Source organism: Herpailurus yagouaroundi, unplaced genomic scaffold (genome assembly GCF_014898765.1).
Source record: "Herpailurus yagouaroundi ecotype Mexico unplaced genomic scaffold, PumYag 218, whole genome shotgun sequence".
NCBI lineage: Eukaryota > Metazoa > Chordata > Mammalia > Carnivora > Felidae > Herpailurus > Herpailurus yagouaroundi.
In genome coordinates, this window is record NW_024412449.1 from 5,707,334 (window position 1) to 5,721,627 (window position 14,294).

Below are 14,294 nucleotides of genomic sequence, written 5' to 3' on the forward strand. Positions count from 1 at the left end.
TTCTCTCCCAAGTGTTGCTCTAATCACAGGGCAACAGAGCCTCAGGTAAGCCTGCTGGCAGCCAGGGGCAGGAGCAGCAGTTACCTGAAGATCAAAATTTGCCTTTCTAGCAGGGACTGGGCATCTTGGGAATGGGTGCAATGTATTTCTAGAGGGGGTTGCTGCTTTGAGTTATGGGCTGGAGGAAGGCTGCTGGGGCTTGTGTTGTGGGGGGCTTAGCTGATGCCTTGTACCCTGGGGCTCCCCTCGGGTGGGAGGGCAGGAGTGAGGATGGCCAACATGCCAGAGGATACTACCACAGAGTAGTTTTTCTCTCCTTGCCTAGTGATTGGCAGAGGCTTGTGGAGTAGAATGTCTTACTTGTGGATACAGAGGTAGGTAATCAAGGACTGCCCAGTGGTTCAAGGCAGCACCTACATTTTACAAGGGCTCTGTGGTTTTCAGGTAAGTCCCTCCCTCCCTCTGGCCTCCATGTCACCATCTGTATGGTGAGGGAATTGGCTACTTGAACAGCGCAGAGCTAGGTCTGTCCAGCTTTGGTTCTACAGGTGAGAACTGGCAGGGGAGCATCAGGCTGCCTCAGAGGATCCCTCTGCTCTGTTGGGAGTCCGAGCTTGGGCTCCAGCTGTAAAGTTCCTTGGAGCCCTGGACAAAAGCTGTAGAATGAAGGGCTTCTTAACCCTCGGTGAGTTTCTTGGCACCAGGCTCAGGCTTATGTGACGGGGGTTTTTGTGCCCCTACCTGGTGGGCTGAGCTGACCCAATGCTAGCTTTCTTGAGACCTCCCCGGGATATCTCTCCCACCATAACCCCCTGGTGCCCAGGTTGCCTTGGCCCTGCTGTTCACGTCTGAAGGGTGGACTACCCAGTCTTGACTCCTGTCCCTTGCTGCCTCACTCAGTCCGGAGCATAGCGCACCCTAGGCCCCAGCAGCCATGCTTGTAGTGCCAAAGCTCAGGCAGCACCCTAAGTCTGCTCCTGGGTCCTTCAGTGGAGCTGGGAGTTAGGGGGGGCAGGAGGTGTCCTCCAGCTCACTGCTGGTCCCCAGGGTACCCACGTATCAGGACACCTGCTGTCTGGTGGGAATGTGCCCTTTTCTCTTCCTTGCCAGAGGGGAAATACATCACCTCCACATTCAAAATGTTTCCTAACTTTGTGGAGCCTCTTTAAAACTGGCCGATCCTGCCTTCCTCAGCCGCATGGTGTGGGGAAAGAGCTATCAGACTTAGGCACAGGGGTAGGAGAGACTCTCTCTAAGGTGCTGGTTCTCAAACATGGTTGTATGTTGTAATCACCTGGGGAATTTTAACAAATATTTATGCCTGGATTCCACCTCCTAAAACTCTGATTTAATTGATATGGAATGGACATCAGGATGTTTAAAGTGCCCCACAGGATTCAAATATGTAACAAAGTTCGAGAACCACTGGTTCTATAATATGAAACTGTCCCCAGATTTATTACCATGCAGAAAAACTCTTCTTTGCCTGCCTTTTCTCAAGGAGTCTATTTTATAAAACTTTAAACACAGATGGGGCTGGCTTCCCAGCTCCTTCCTTCTGGATTCCCATAATCCAAAGCTGGGTCCAGGTCATAATTAGAGTCTGATCATTATTATGGCATGTTTTACTTATAATAAAATTATCTAATTAAAATAAAATTAGCTTGTTTACATTTGAATTAGAGAGATATAGCATAATGGAAAGGGGTGGATTTTAATTTTTTTAATGTTTGTTTATTTTTGAGAAAGGGAGACAGAGTGCAATCAGGGAGGGGCAGAGAGAGAGGGAGACATAAAATCTGAAGCAGGCTCCAGGCTCTGAGCTGTCAGCACAGAGCCAGATGCGGGGCTCAAACTCATGGACCGCGAGATCATGACCTGAGCCAAAGTTGGATGCTTTACTGACTGAGCCATCTAGGTGCTCTGGAAAGGGGTGGATTTTAGAGGCAGGGAGACTTGATTTCCAATCATGGCTCTGCTGCTGTTTCATATGATCTTTGCCAGATGACAACTTCTTAGAGCCTCAGTCTCCCCAGCTATGAAATGGGGATAATGTCTACCTCTCAGAGGTGGTTTGATGATTAACTGAGATAACATGCAAAAAGTGTCTCGTGCAGGGAGTGGTGGTAAAAGAATGATCCACCCCAGGGACGGGAGTGCTCATTCTTATGACAGGTGGACTGAACGCCTTCAGCTTTCAGAACTTCTCTCCCAGGCTCGTAGGTCCCCAGAAGAACCTCTGGGGCCTGTGACTTCTTCATTTGGGAGGCAGGAACCCCACTTCTCTAGGGATGGTGGTGTGTGGCCTTTGGGCCCTGGCTCTGCATTGCTCAGAATTGATGTTTCTGTGTATGAAATAAAAGCTTAAGGCTTGAATAATCCTGATAGAAAAAAAGAAACATATCTAAATATTTTGTGCAATATGTGATTTAAATATGTATTGATGACTAAATATTAAACATTAAATGTTAAATATTATAAGCAGATGTTTGGTTATTTTGTATATACATCTGTAGCCCTAGGGATTCATGTATTATAGTTGTCTAAAATAAAACTTTATTTTGGGATTCGCACTGAAGAATGGGGAACCCCCTTGAAACAAAAGCTCAAGGTTAACATAGCTTGATGGGGGCTAGGGGCCTTCTGAAGGAAGATAAGAATTTCTGGACAAAGATGTCATGACCCAAAGAGAGCACATGTCCTCTGTGTCCACTCTGGGACCCACAGCCTCCCTGGGGCCTGCTTGTACCAATGCCGTGGTGGTATTCCATCTCTGCTGTCTGCCACGACAGCCCCTTGTCAGATGGGATGACTTTTAGATGTAGGCCTCCCCTAAGCCATAAGCCTGTCCCCTGACTTGCTGACAAAGACGATCGGCAGGGCACTGTTTGGCTATCTGTCCCATCCAGTCTTGCCCAGGGGAATATTTCTGGAGCTTGGGTACATTAGGCAGAGGAAGCGGGTTGGATAATCCACACTTCCCTGCTGTTCCTGTTCCCCTCATATTAAGGATGTAGACAATAAGGTTCAGGGGAAAGAGGTCACTTACCTAAGGTTACACAGATAGTGCCAGCCCTAGACCTGGAACCCACATCTCCCAATTCACAGCCTTTCACAGCTGTAGATCAGACCTGATTCCTTTATCATCCTGGCTGGCTTTTTTCTCATCACCCTGAAAACCTCCAGATGGCTTCTTACTACTTTCAGTGGCTGTGAGTGCAAGGAATACGCATGGGATACCCAAACCCCAAAGAAATATAATTGTCCAATCTGCTAAAAATTATGCAATATCTTTTAGTGCCAATTGTGGATTATTTTTGTATGCAGACGTATGAACAGATAGTTAAAATGCAATGTGATATTTGTCATACTAGAAGGATGTTCAGGGTGCTGTGGGAACCCAGAAGAGGGAATAATTAACTCATCCTGAGGGAAATCAACCCTGCTTCTTAAAGGCAGAACATTTGAACAGGTTTGAAAGGATGAATAGGAGTTTATTTGAAAAGGAGGGGAGCAAGAAAGAGTATTTCAGGGAGAGGGAACAGCACTCTCATAAACAGAGTTATGCAGAGGTTTGACAATCTGAAGACAGCAGAGATATTTGCCCCAGCAAGGACACAGGGTGTGAGGCAGGTGAAGCTGAAGATAAGATTAGAGTGAAGTAAGGCCATCTTGAGCACCAAGATGAGGATTTTGGCATTTATGGCCAGGGGCAGTAGAGGATGTGCTATGAAGCCTTGTCTGATCTATTCAGTTGTTTCTCCCTTTTTTCCTTGATGCTAATGAGACTAATGTTTGGGCATCTGTTACCAGGGGGTTAGAAGCCTTGTGGAAATTATTTTCAACATTTAGAGCAGTGTTTCTGACCTGGGGGTAGATAAGGGGAGTCTCTTCAGGGTGAGCCAAATGGAAGAGAGGGACAGTCACCCAATTCCCCTGGATGATGACACCTATGAAGAGCATTCTTCTTTGCCTCTGGCCACTGTTCCTGACAGGCAGGAGAATGTCTTAGGGATTGCAGATCCATGGCTCTGTGAGGGGTGTGTGTGTGTGTGTGGGGGGGGTGTCTCTTCAGTGGGGGGAAGGGGAGGACAAGTATTGAATTATTACTTTGCATGATTTGGTGGATTTTGGTTTTTCCAGGGTAGATCAGTTAGCTTTTGCTCCATTATAAGACACTCAAGACTTAGTAGTTTAAAAATACTGATTCTATAGGTCAGCAGTTTGGGCTGGGACTCTCTGGCTGGTTCTTTGGGGCTTGGCTGGGCTTGGCTAGGCTCAACTGTGCTCACTCCTTTGTCTGTATTCAGCCAGTGAGTCATTTGGGGCTAACTGGTTTATGACGGCTTCAGGTGAGCACTAGAGAGAACCGAGGCCTCTGTCTGCGTAGTCTTTCATCCAGCAATCTAACCTGGGGTCGTTCAGGTGGAAGTCTTAGAGTTCTGAGGGCAGAGCTAAATCATACAAAGCCACTCGAGGCCTAGGCTTAGAACTGGTTCAGCATCACTTTTGTGGCTTTCTTTTGACCAGAGTACATGATGAAGGTGGCCTAGCTTCAAAGGGTGGAGAATAGACTCCATGCTAGAGCATGGATGCAGGGGGGTTGTGGGGGTGGGGGGAGAATTTATGGTTATTTTTTAACTCTACCTCTCAGACTATCTGACTTCCATCACTTGGGAGAGTTGATAATTGAGGTCATTGCCTTGCCATAAATGGGATATGAGAAATGTTTTGATTTCAAAGTCAACGTTCGTGGAGGAACAGGTGCTTTCTCAAGTATTATTTAATTTAAACCTTGCAACTCTTATTTTCCCTTCCTATTTCACACGTGAAGAAACAGGACACCTGAGGAGCTAAGTGAGATTAAGTGACTTGCCCAACCAAGGTCACTGGGTGGTAAACCTTGTGTTTAGACGTAAGTTTGTCTAACTGCAGGTCTAGAGCAACTGCCATTGTATCATTTCGATGATACGAGGCAGAAAATACTATGGTGGTACCGCTGCATTCTCTGTCATAGCCACCCCTTTCCAGGTGGCCCTCATGCCTGGGCACAGGCACCTGGCCCTCCCCAGGAGCCGCATTTCCTTGCACCCAGTGAGCTTCCTGCTCTTGAGGTGGGCCTGAAGAGCACTCTAGTCTCCAGGGTGGCAGTCTATGTTGCTTATGTAGTTCGGGAACCCCGTATACTGAGGAAAGTGTTGGAGATGTTTACATTTCCCTGGGGAGAGGGGATAGGGCAAAATGTTCGTGTACCCAGGTGAAACATATGTCTGTGTAGGGCGTGCAATATGGACTAGGTGGGGAAGGCCCCACAAAATCTCTGTGAGCCCCATGGGCAGACTGATTGGTATTGGCAGTAAGAAGAGAAAAATATCTGCTAGATGAGCAGACAGGGAGGCCTTGCTTTCTGTGGGAAGAGCTTTCTAGAAGCTCTGGCTTTGAGATCTTTATAGTAGTTCTGCTTTGTGGTAACCTTAGTGGCTGGATCTGTGTCCTGGGATAAACTGACCCCTGGGAGCTTAGCCAATAATGGGAGGTTGGGTCTCAGAGCTGGGAAATGAGGAGTGGGAGCAGCAGGAAGGCACCCAGTTAATCAGAAGCAGAACAGGTAGCATGGCTTGTGAGGAAGTCGGGAAGGTGGATGTGAGGAGGTCTGTAGGGCCGGCCCCTAAAGGAGTGGTCATGTCCAGAGTACCTAGATGGTAAGTGCAGACTATGACATCAAACACAGGTCATTTTGGCACGAGGGGTTTTGACACATGCCTTGGTGTTGTGTAGTAGAAAGCCTTGTGTCTAGGCCTTATGTATAATCTGCCATGTTGCCCTGACTCTGCTTTTTTGCCCCCTTCCCAGAGCTCATCTCCTGTCCTGGGTATAAGCAAGTGGACCTCACCAGGGATGTAACTGAGCATTTTTTTCTGCAGTGCTTTTCTACTGGGCAATCCAAGATGGCCAGGGTAAGTCAGGACAAGAAAACAACTGATCCTTTTCAGAAATCTGTGGGGCCCCTGACCGTAAGTTCATCTATTCACCCATCACTTCATCTGACTTGTTACCCCTCCATCAATTTGCCTAACCTTCCTTCCTTCCTTCCTTCCTTCCTTCCTTCCTTCCTTCCTTCCATCCATCCATCCATCCATCCATCCATCCCTCCATCTAAAGAGAATTAAAATATTTGAGTTGGGGGAAGTAAAATGGGGCTATTTTTCTCTCTCTTACAGCTCTGACTGAAAAATATTAGTACTGATCTTTTATTTCCTTTTTTCTTCCCCTCAGTTGAAACTTATACACCAGCTAAATGGGTTAATCAATCTTGCCTATATTTAGCAACTAATACCTCTTTTTCTGAGTTTCTGCAATTTTACATCACTTACTGCCTGGCACCTACTGTTCCTTTCTCCTCTGGGGTATTCCTGGCACTATACTTTCTTCATTTGCCAGTGTACTTACTTGATCCTGTATTGAATTCTTAGTGAATGTCTGACATGTGCCAGGCCCTGTGCTGGGTGCTAGGGAGACAAACATCCATGTTCTCTACTCTCAAGGAACTCATAGTTTAATGAGTAACACTTGTATTTCTCTTCTTTTTTTCCCTCCTTCCCCCTGTGGGTTTGTCAGAGGCCAGTATGAGTACAAAGCTGTCAGGATACACATTATTTTGATGGCCTATATTATCCAGGCACAGACAGGCTACTTTTTTCAAATCTTTTTTACACATGTTTTTACATTACCCTGCCAGATATTTGCTGACCAAAACAATGAACCTTTGGGCTAGGAGAGGACTAGGTTCTCTTGGGTCCAGCAAGCCCCAGTTGTGGAAACACAGCTCTAAGAGTTGGTCTGTACTTGTTCTTTCTTGGCTGTATATGATCGATTGTCTTTCTGTGTACTCCCACATCTGTGGCTTCTCCCTTTTTGCAGGCACGCTGAACTTCCCCGCTTTTGCCTGTATTCTCCCATTTTACTCCCCTGCATGCTTGGGAAACTCCTACCTGTCATTCCATATCCAATCAGAAGTCACTTCCTCATGAAATATTTCCTAGCAACTCCTAGACTGAGCTCCTGGAAACCTCCCTGTGCTTCCTTAACATTGGCTGTGTGCTTTTTTCACAGCATCATCCATTAACCTTCTGCCATGCCCTGCAGGCTATGTCGCCTGGGAAGTAGATCTTTGCCTTCTCCTCATCTTCAGCTTGAGACTTGGGGGAATAGTCCCTGTGGCCACTATTCTTTTAGTCACAAAGGATGATTTCCTTCACAAGCCACCACTGTCACTCCTAGGTGGCTTTCCAAAACTGACTGCCCTATCGAGAATAGCCCTACAGGCCCCCAGTCCCTCATGGAGGCAGGCCCAATTGAGGATGCTGTCAGTAACTCCAGACCTCTCTGCTTCCAGAACTGCTCCGAGTGCAAGGAGAAGAGGGCAGCACACATCCTCTGCACCTACTGCAACCGCTGGCTGTGCAGCTCCTGCACGGAGGAGCACCGGCACGGCCCAGCCCCCGGGGGCCCTCTCTTTCCCCGGGCCCAGAAGGGCCCTCCAGGTATCTCTCCCTGCTTCCCCCACCGGCTCACGTGCCCTTAAGCAGTTCTGGCCCCTAAAACCTCTGGAGAGTGGCTCTCTGACCTTGTCTCCCTACTGGGGTGAAGGTAAAGGTGGTCTTAGAGCCTTTCCCAAAAGAAAAATGTCTCCTCCAGAGTCACAGCCACAGTGCAAGTTCATGGCTAGGCTCTCTTTTGTTGGGGGTGGGAGGGGTGAGTGTGGGTGAGACGTGCAGGGAAGAGTAGTCCTGAATTATTGTGAGTGCTAGCCGAGTTCCCTACTTTCATCTCTAAGTAGAACAATCATGCCTCACTTCTATTTAGTTACTTGCATAATTAAACAGCCTGGATCAGGGCTTGTCCATTGGCCCATTCATTGCCACTTGTTTTCAATGACAGTCTCCTTGACAGTCTTTGCCCAAGGTCCTTGAACTGTAGGAAGGTTTTTACCTTAGTTACACCCACATGAACCAGAGTTAATGGTCTGTGACCTGGCCTATAGCCCCCGAAGCAGCACCCTGGTTAATGAAGAGCTTTAGGTTGAATTTTAGAGGATCCATTACTCTGCAGAAGATCCATGTGCTGCAGTAGCAGGCCCCTTCCTCAGCCTCTGGCAGGTGGTGAGATACCTGGGGCTGGGTGGTGTGTGATTTCTGGACAGCTGGGCAAATCCAGCCGGGCTAAGCTCACATTCTTCCTTGTGCTCCTGGAACCTCACTGGCCCAGAGAGAGGCCTCTCCTGTCTGCACCACCTTTCTTCCAGGTTCTGTGTCTCCCCTGTGTCCATTGAGGGCTGAGGGCTGCTCAGTGGAGCTTAACTGAGAGTCTTCCTGAGCAAGAGAAGCCCACTCTCTCTGTCTTCTCTGGCAGGAGTGACTGGTGGTTCTGGGGACTTCGCCTTGTACTGTCCTCTACACACACAAGAAGTGCTCAAGCTATTCTGTGAGACTTGTGATGTTCTAACATGCCATAGCTGCCTCATGGTGGAACACAAAGAACATAGGTAGGGATGGCTGGCTGCTCAAAGGGGGCCTGGGAGGGTTCTGGACTCTGCTTTGCTAGTGCTGGCCTCCCAGTGCATCAAAATCCTCTCTCTGCCTGCGCCAATCTGGAGCCCTGAGGCTGGAGTTTTTCTCTGCTCTTGCCATGGGGCTTCTCTAGAGAAGACCTGAAGGGTTAAGACTCTGCACTATATCTGACTTTCCCTAGATGTAATAATCCCAGCTTCCATGGGCCTGGCTGAGACAATACATGGTGGGGGTTCTTGCTTGACTGGCATGCTCAGAAGAATACTCGGATCTCCTCAGCTTTTTCTCTGCCTCCTTCTTTAGGTGTAGACATCTTGAAGAAGTTTTGCAAAACCAGAGGATGCTTCTGGAAAGTGTGACTACACAGGTGGCTCATAAGAAATCTAATCTACAGACCTCTGCAAAGCAAATTGAGGACAGGTAACACAGACTAGCCCCTTGCCAATTGTGGAAATGCTCTGTTTCTTGACATCCTGGATGTTGATATCAGGCTATCAGATGTAGTACTTATGAAGAATACATGAGGTTAAGCAGATGTGGGCATGTGTCCCAGAAGGCATATGTCCTGGAACTTAGAGTTCTCAGGGCCAGTGAAAGGGCTTTGGGCCATCACTTGGTAAATGGGACCAAGCTAGGTCAGGGTGATCAGTGTGAGTTTGAGCCTAGGCACATGCCTCCTGAATGTGGCCTATGACAGACATAGCCAGGGTAGGTACTTGAGAATGATGGCACGAAGCAGATTCTGGGTTTATCATGAGGGTGCAGTAACTCAGTGGAAATCTACCCTTTATCATCCCTTTCCCAGTGTCTTCCATATACATCTACAAATGATATAGAACCATTAATATTTAATGTAGGAAGAGGAATTAGTAGACACTAAGAGCTCATCATGTGGCAGGCACTGGGTTGGACATCATACATGCATTATTTTGTTCAATTCTTATAATTCTTAGAGTTGGATTAGCTCCATTGTACTAATGAGAAGACTGAGGTTCAGAGAGGTTAGGTGACTTGTCTGAGATCACACAGCTAGTCAGTGACTGAGCTGGATTTGGAAGCTAGGTATGTGTGACTCCAAAGCCTGTGTTCTTTTTTAAAAAAACAACTTTATTGAGCTATAGTTTATATACCATAAAATTGTTCTTTTAAAATGTACAATTCAGTGGTTTTCAGTATATTCCAAGTTGTGTAAATCATTGTTACCATCTACTTTTAGAACATTTTATCACTCCCCAAAGAAACCCAGTACACATTATTAGTAGTTACTCTCCATTCCCCCCAACATCCCTAGCCCTTGGCAACCACTAGTCTTCTTTCTGTCCTTGCCCATGATCTTTTTACTGCATGGCATTGTTTAGTGGAGCATCCACCTTTTTAAGACAACAGATTACATGATGTCATACTCATACTCACTCTTTCTGTCCTGTCTCCATTGCTGTGTAACTAGTGAGCTGCTGGGTTGACCTGAGTGTGGACCTGATATTTACCTAGAGAAAACCTGGTTGAACTTTGGGCCATTGGCCCACTTAGATCAAGTGGGCTGCATGTGCAAAGGGTAGGGTGGTGGAGAAAGGTTCTTATTTCTTTATATTTGGTGCCTGCATAGGCAGCCTCTAAGTTGTTGGCTGTTTTGTTTGTTATCTCTAGGTCATCATGGGCCTGGAGGAGGGGCTCATCATGCTATGTCCCATTCTATTTATAGGATTTTTGAAGTGAAGCATCAACACAGGAAGGTGGAAAACCAGATCAAAATGGCCAAGATGGTTCTGATGAATGAGCTGAACAAACAGGCCAATGGGCTCATAGAGGAGTTGGAGGTATATGTGGACAGATGGATCAGATGGCTGGGTTGGCGATCTCCCTGGGTCAGAAACCAGGCACATATCAAGCTAGTCCCAGGGCTTGGAGCCCCCTTGGCTGGAATTCAGATATGCAGTTTCCATAGCTTTCTGCTGTTCTCTATATCTTAAAATGTCCAGTCTAATTTGGGGAGGATGGCTCATTAGGGGCTGGAAAATCAGTTCAAACTCCCATCAATGCTATAAGGCTTTAAGTCATCTGCCTTCCTGGTCTATACACACTTATCGCCTTGCAAGAGAGGATCATGAAACAAGTTATGCCCAAGAGATGTAGGCATTTGTTCATGTCCTCGTTCATATATCACCCATTTCATATTTGCACTATAAAATCCACCCACCTTCCTCCCTCCCTTCCTGTGTCCCTCTGTCCCACTGTTGTCCTCTCAGGGGCACAATCTCGTCTGACCCTGTCAGGGTCACACCGATCCACAGGCCACCAGACTCCCCAAACAGGGGGACTGAAGTCCAAGAACAGGATCAGGGACTCTGTCTTTGTCCATACATACGCAGGGCATTACTAATGAGAGAAAGCGGAAGCTGGAGCAACAGCTACAGAGCATCATGGTTCTCAACCGCCAGTTTGAACATGTGCAGAACTTCATCAATTGGGCTGTCTGCAGCAAAACCAGTGTCCCTTTCCTGTTCAGCAAAGAGCTGGTAAGAGCTCCAACTCATCAATCACTGCCTTTGGGCTAGTAAGTGAATAAGCATCTTTTTACCAAACCCCACAGTGCCAAGGTGCTAAAATGGTCTTGCTTTCCTCCAGACAACTCAGGTGGGAAATTCTGGAGTCCTGTGTTAGGTCATGGATTGAGACATGAGCCCGGACACCAGCAGTGTTCTGGGCATCCCATAGACAATTGTTTGGGTTTAAATGGGGGCTAAGACGAAAGGAGGCATCGAGGATGATATTCAGGTATTGGGCTTGTGAGGATGGTGAAGACCAGAAGAAGGAGAAAGAATTTTGAAAGAAGTTGGTGGGGTTTATATTTGTATATGTTGAATCTAAGGTGCCTGCAGGGCATCTCGAAGATGTCCAAAATCTGTTTTGCTTGACGGGTCTGGAAGTCAGAAGAAAAATCAGGGTTGGGGCTATAGATGTAGGAGTAACTGGGATCTTGGTGGTATCACCTCGGAAGAGTGTGTGAAGGAAGAGGACAAGAAATCTGGAACCCAGGGCAATACTATCATTTTCAGCATAGACAAAGGAAGAAGAAGAGTAAAGGACGGTGAGAAGAAATAGTCATAGATGGCATGAAAAATAGGAGGGTGTGGTGCACATAAATGAACAATTTCACATTTCAAGTCGTCCACATTATTGTCGCTACCTAGGTGAAAGAGGAGTAGTGAAGAGAAGCCTTGAGATTTGGGAATCAGGAGGTCCCTGGTGATCTTTTGAAAGAAATTCCAGCAAAACAGGAGGGTGAAAAGCTAGACTGAGGGGCCTTAGAGGAGGTGGGGAGGAATTAGAAACAAGTGAAAAGAGGGGAAATAAGGTAGCTTGAGAAGGGGATGGATTTGGAGGATTGATTTTTTTTTTTTTTAAATGTGGAAGGCATTTGTGCAAGTTTCTTTGGGAGAAGAGGTTGATGATTGAGAAAGGAGATGTGTGGTGGAGTGAGCATCTTGAGAAGGCAGGAAGAAATAGGACCTAGAGTGAACCAGTGGACCCTAAATGGAAGGGGCACCCCTCTGAGAAGGAAGAACAGGAAGGTCTCAGTATATTGTAGTTAAGGTTGGAGGTACATATGGTACCAGTTTGGGGAAGTATGTCTTTTGTGTCTCTTGTCCTTTCTGAATTAGGAGGTGATAATAGGAGAATTAGGCACTGGGTAAGTAGAATTGAGGAGAGAAGTGTGGACTTTAGATAGTCATCGAGGACAGTGGAAGAGGAAGCCAACAAGAAGTGATAAGAAAAAGGACTATAGGGTGCCCCCGAGGTTAGTGATCTAACCCCGAGGTTAGATAACATGGCTTTGGGATGTCTGAATCGACATAAGGCTAATAGACTGTGGTGATGCAGAGGGAGTTAAGCGCTAGTGATACTGTTACTGAAAATGATGGGAAGCTGGAATGGCCCTAGGGACCAATGGCACAGGGCTTGGGGAGTTCGGTAAGGTTGAGGAGCAAGCATGCTCAGAAAGAGTGAGAACTAGTTAAAGCAGGGGCCAGTTGCTAGAGATGAAGGTCTCTAGAAGATGAAAAGGTCTGGGTCAGGTGGCTGACCTGAAAAGAGGGGTGAAGGTGACACGAAAGAGAGGAAGGAAGAGGCCAAGATGCTGACTGAGGCATTGGTTAACTAGATGATGGCAAGGATGAGTTGGACACTTGCCAAAATCCTGGATAAATGGAAAAGTTCATGATAGGGGATAGATGGAAGTGATGAGGGAGGAAGAGGGCAGTTGTTAGGATGGGGTGTTACATATGGATGGAAGGACAGCAGTGGGAGCTCAGAGAATGTCTGCCTTTGTAGGCTTTCAAATCAAGGTTATGGAAGAATGAATGCAACTCTTGAGAGGGCTGCCAGGCAGGTGATGTCTGAGGGAGAATTATAGACCATTCAAGGCCTGAAAGATAAAAGTATAGGGGATCAGGAAACCTGGATAAGAGGAAGGGCATGAGCTGGTAGGGGCAGGGAGGGGACAAGGTCAGGGGAAGGGATGTGAAGATACCAAGGTGCAAGGAAATGAGCGTATGGGGGACCTGAGGCTAAAGACCTATGGCTTTGAGCCCTTCACCCTGTCGAAGAGTGAGGGAGAGAGAGTTGTCATTCAGGTGCAAGATGCCCAAAGAAATGACCTTTGGCTCTGTTGTCAGATTGTGTTTCAGATGCAGCGATTGCTGGAGACAAACTGTAACACAGATCCTGGCTCCCCTTGGAGTATCAGATTCACCTGGGAGCCTAACTTCTGGACCAAGCAACTGGCTTCCCTTGGTGAGTCAGGGCCCACCCTGTGGGCTTTTACATAAGTGCTAACAATGAATAGAGAGCATCTTCTTAGCTTACTGGGTAGGTTAGCCTAATCCCAAGAGAAGGCACTCCCTGGGACTGCCAGTGGTCATGGAGTCACTCAGCAGACCATTTTGTGTGTGCGGGAGTGAGGTGGGGTTGAGGAGGGGGACAACTTAAATAGCAATGGCAATGCAGGACTTTTGTAACAGGACCAGTTGAAATCTGAGGTTTCCATTCTGCATGAATGTCCCTGTTACCTTGGTTTCATTGCTAGAGGAAACAAGACAGTGGCTCTGCTCTTCAGACTGCTGTATGGCAGTTCAGGTGAACCTCTGTCTCTGTGGCCATACAAGGGTATTCGTGTGCGTAGACACAAAATGGGTATCAGCAACAAGGTGAGGGAAGGAGGGAGGGAGAGGGGTAGTGTCCACACACCTCCTCTGGAGTCAAGATGGAAACAGATAATCCATGGCCCTCCCTGCTGCAGTGATTTTCTGGCATTGAGTCTTTAGGCAGAATGTAGACAACCTGAGGTTGTGCCTGTGTTGATGGCCCAATGGTAGGTTTGTTAAGCTAACGGCCAACTGCTGCCTTCATCTGGGTTGTTAACCTCTATGGAAGGTTTTTGAACTTGACAGAGAGAAGCATAATATTTAGATTTATTCTTTGCTTCCCTCTCCACTTTGATTTAATTCAGCAGACCTTTGGCAGGCCCTTGCTGTGGGCCAGCACCCCATGCTGGGTGCTGAGGGATCAGAGATGAATAGAACACACCTCTAGCTCTCAAGTTGTTGGGTCTTCCCTAAGCAAGCCTCATCAAAACAATGAGGCGAGGAAGCTACGAGATTGAGCTAGGCATATATACTGTCTACTAATGCACGAAGCCTTGGGACCTCGGGACAGTGCTTGTGT

The 14,294-nt window shown here is 47.1% G+C and overlaps 1 protein-coding gene across 4 annotated transcripts in view; it reads left to right on the forward strand.

Moving 5' to 3' along the window:
* TRIM66 (tripartite motif containing 66) overlaps window positions 1-14,294 on the forward strand; it is a 57,926-nt gene that overhangs the window by 20,434 nt on the left and 23,198 nt on the right. For 3 of the 4 annotated variants that reach the window (XM_040456949.1, XM_040456951.1, XM_040456952.1), the window contains exons 2-8: window positions 5,854-5,957; window positions 7,397-7,544; window positions 8,413-8,545; window positions 8,874-8,990; window positions 10,273-10,387; window positions 10,940-11,086; window positions 13,247-13,364. In XM_040456949.1, coding sequence (XP_040312883.1) covers window positions 5,854-5,957; window positions 7,397-7,544; window positions 8,413-8,545; window positions 8,874-8,990; window positions 10,273-10,387; window positions 10,940-11,086; window positions 13,247-13,364 — 882 coding nt within the window. Of the gene's footprint in view, window positions 1-325; window positions 375-5,853; window positions 5,958-7,396; window positions 7,545-8,412; window positions 8,546-8,873; window positions 8,991-10,272; window positions 10,388-10,939; window positions 11,087-13,246; window positions 13,365-14,294 lie in introns of all 4 variants that reach the window. The other variant, XM_040456950.1, reaches the window with a different exon arrangement.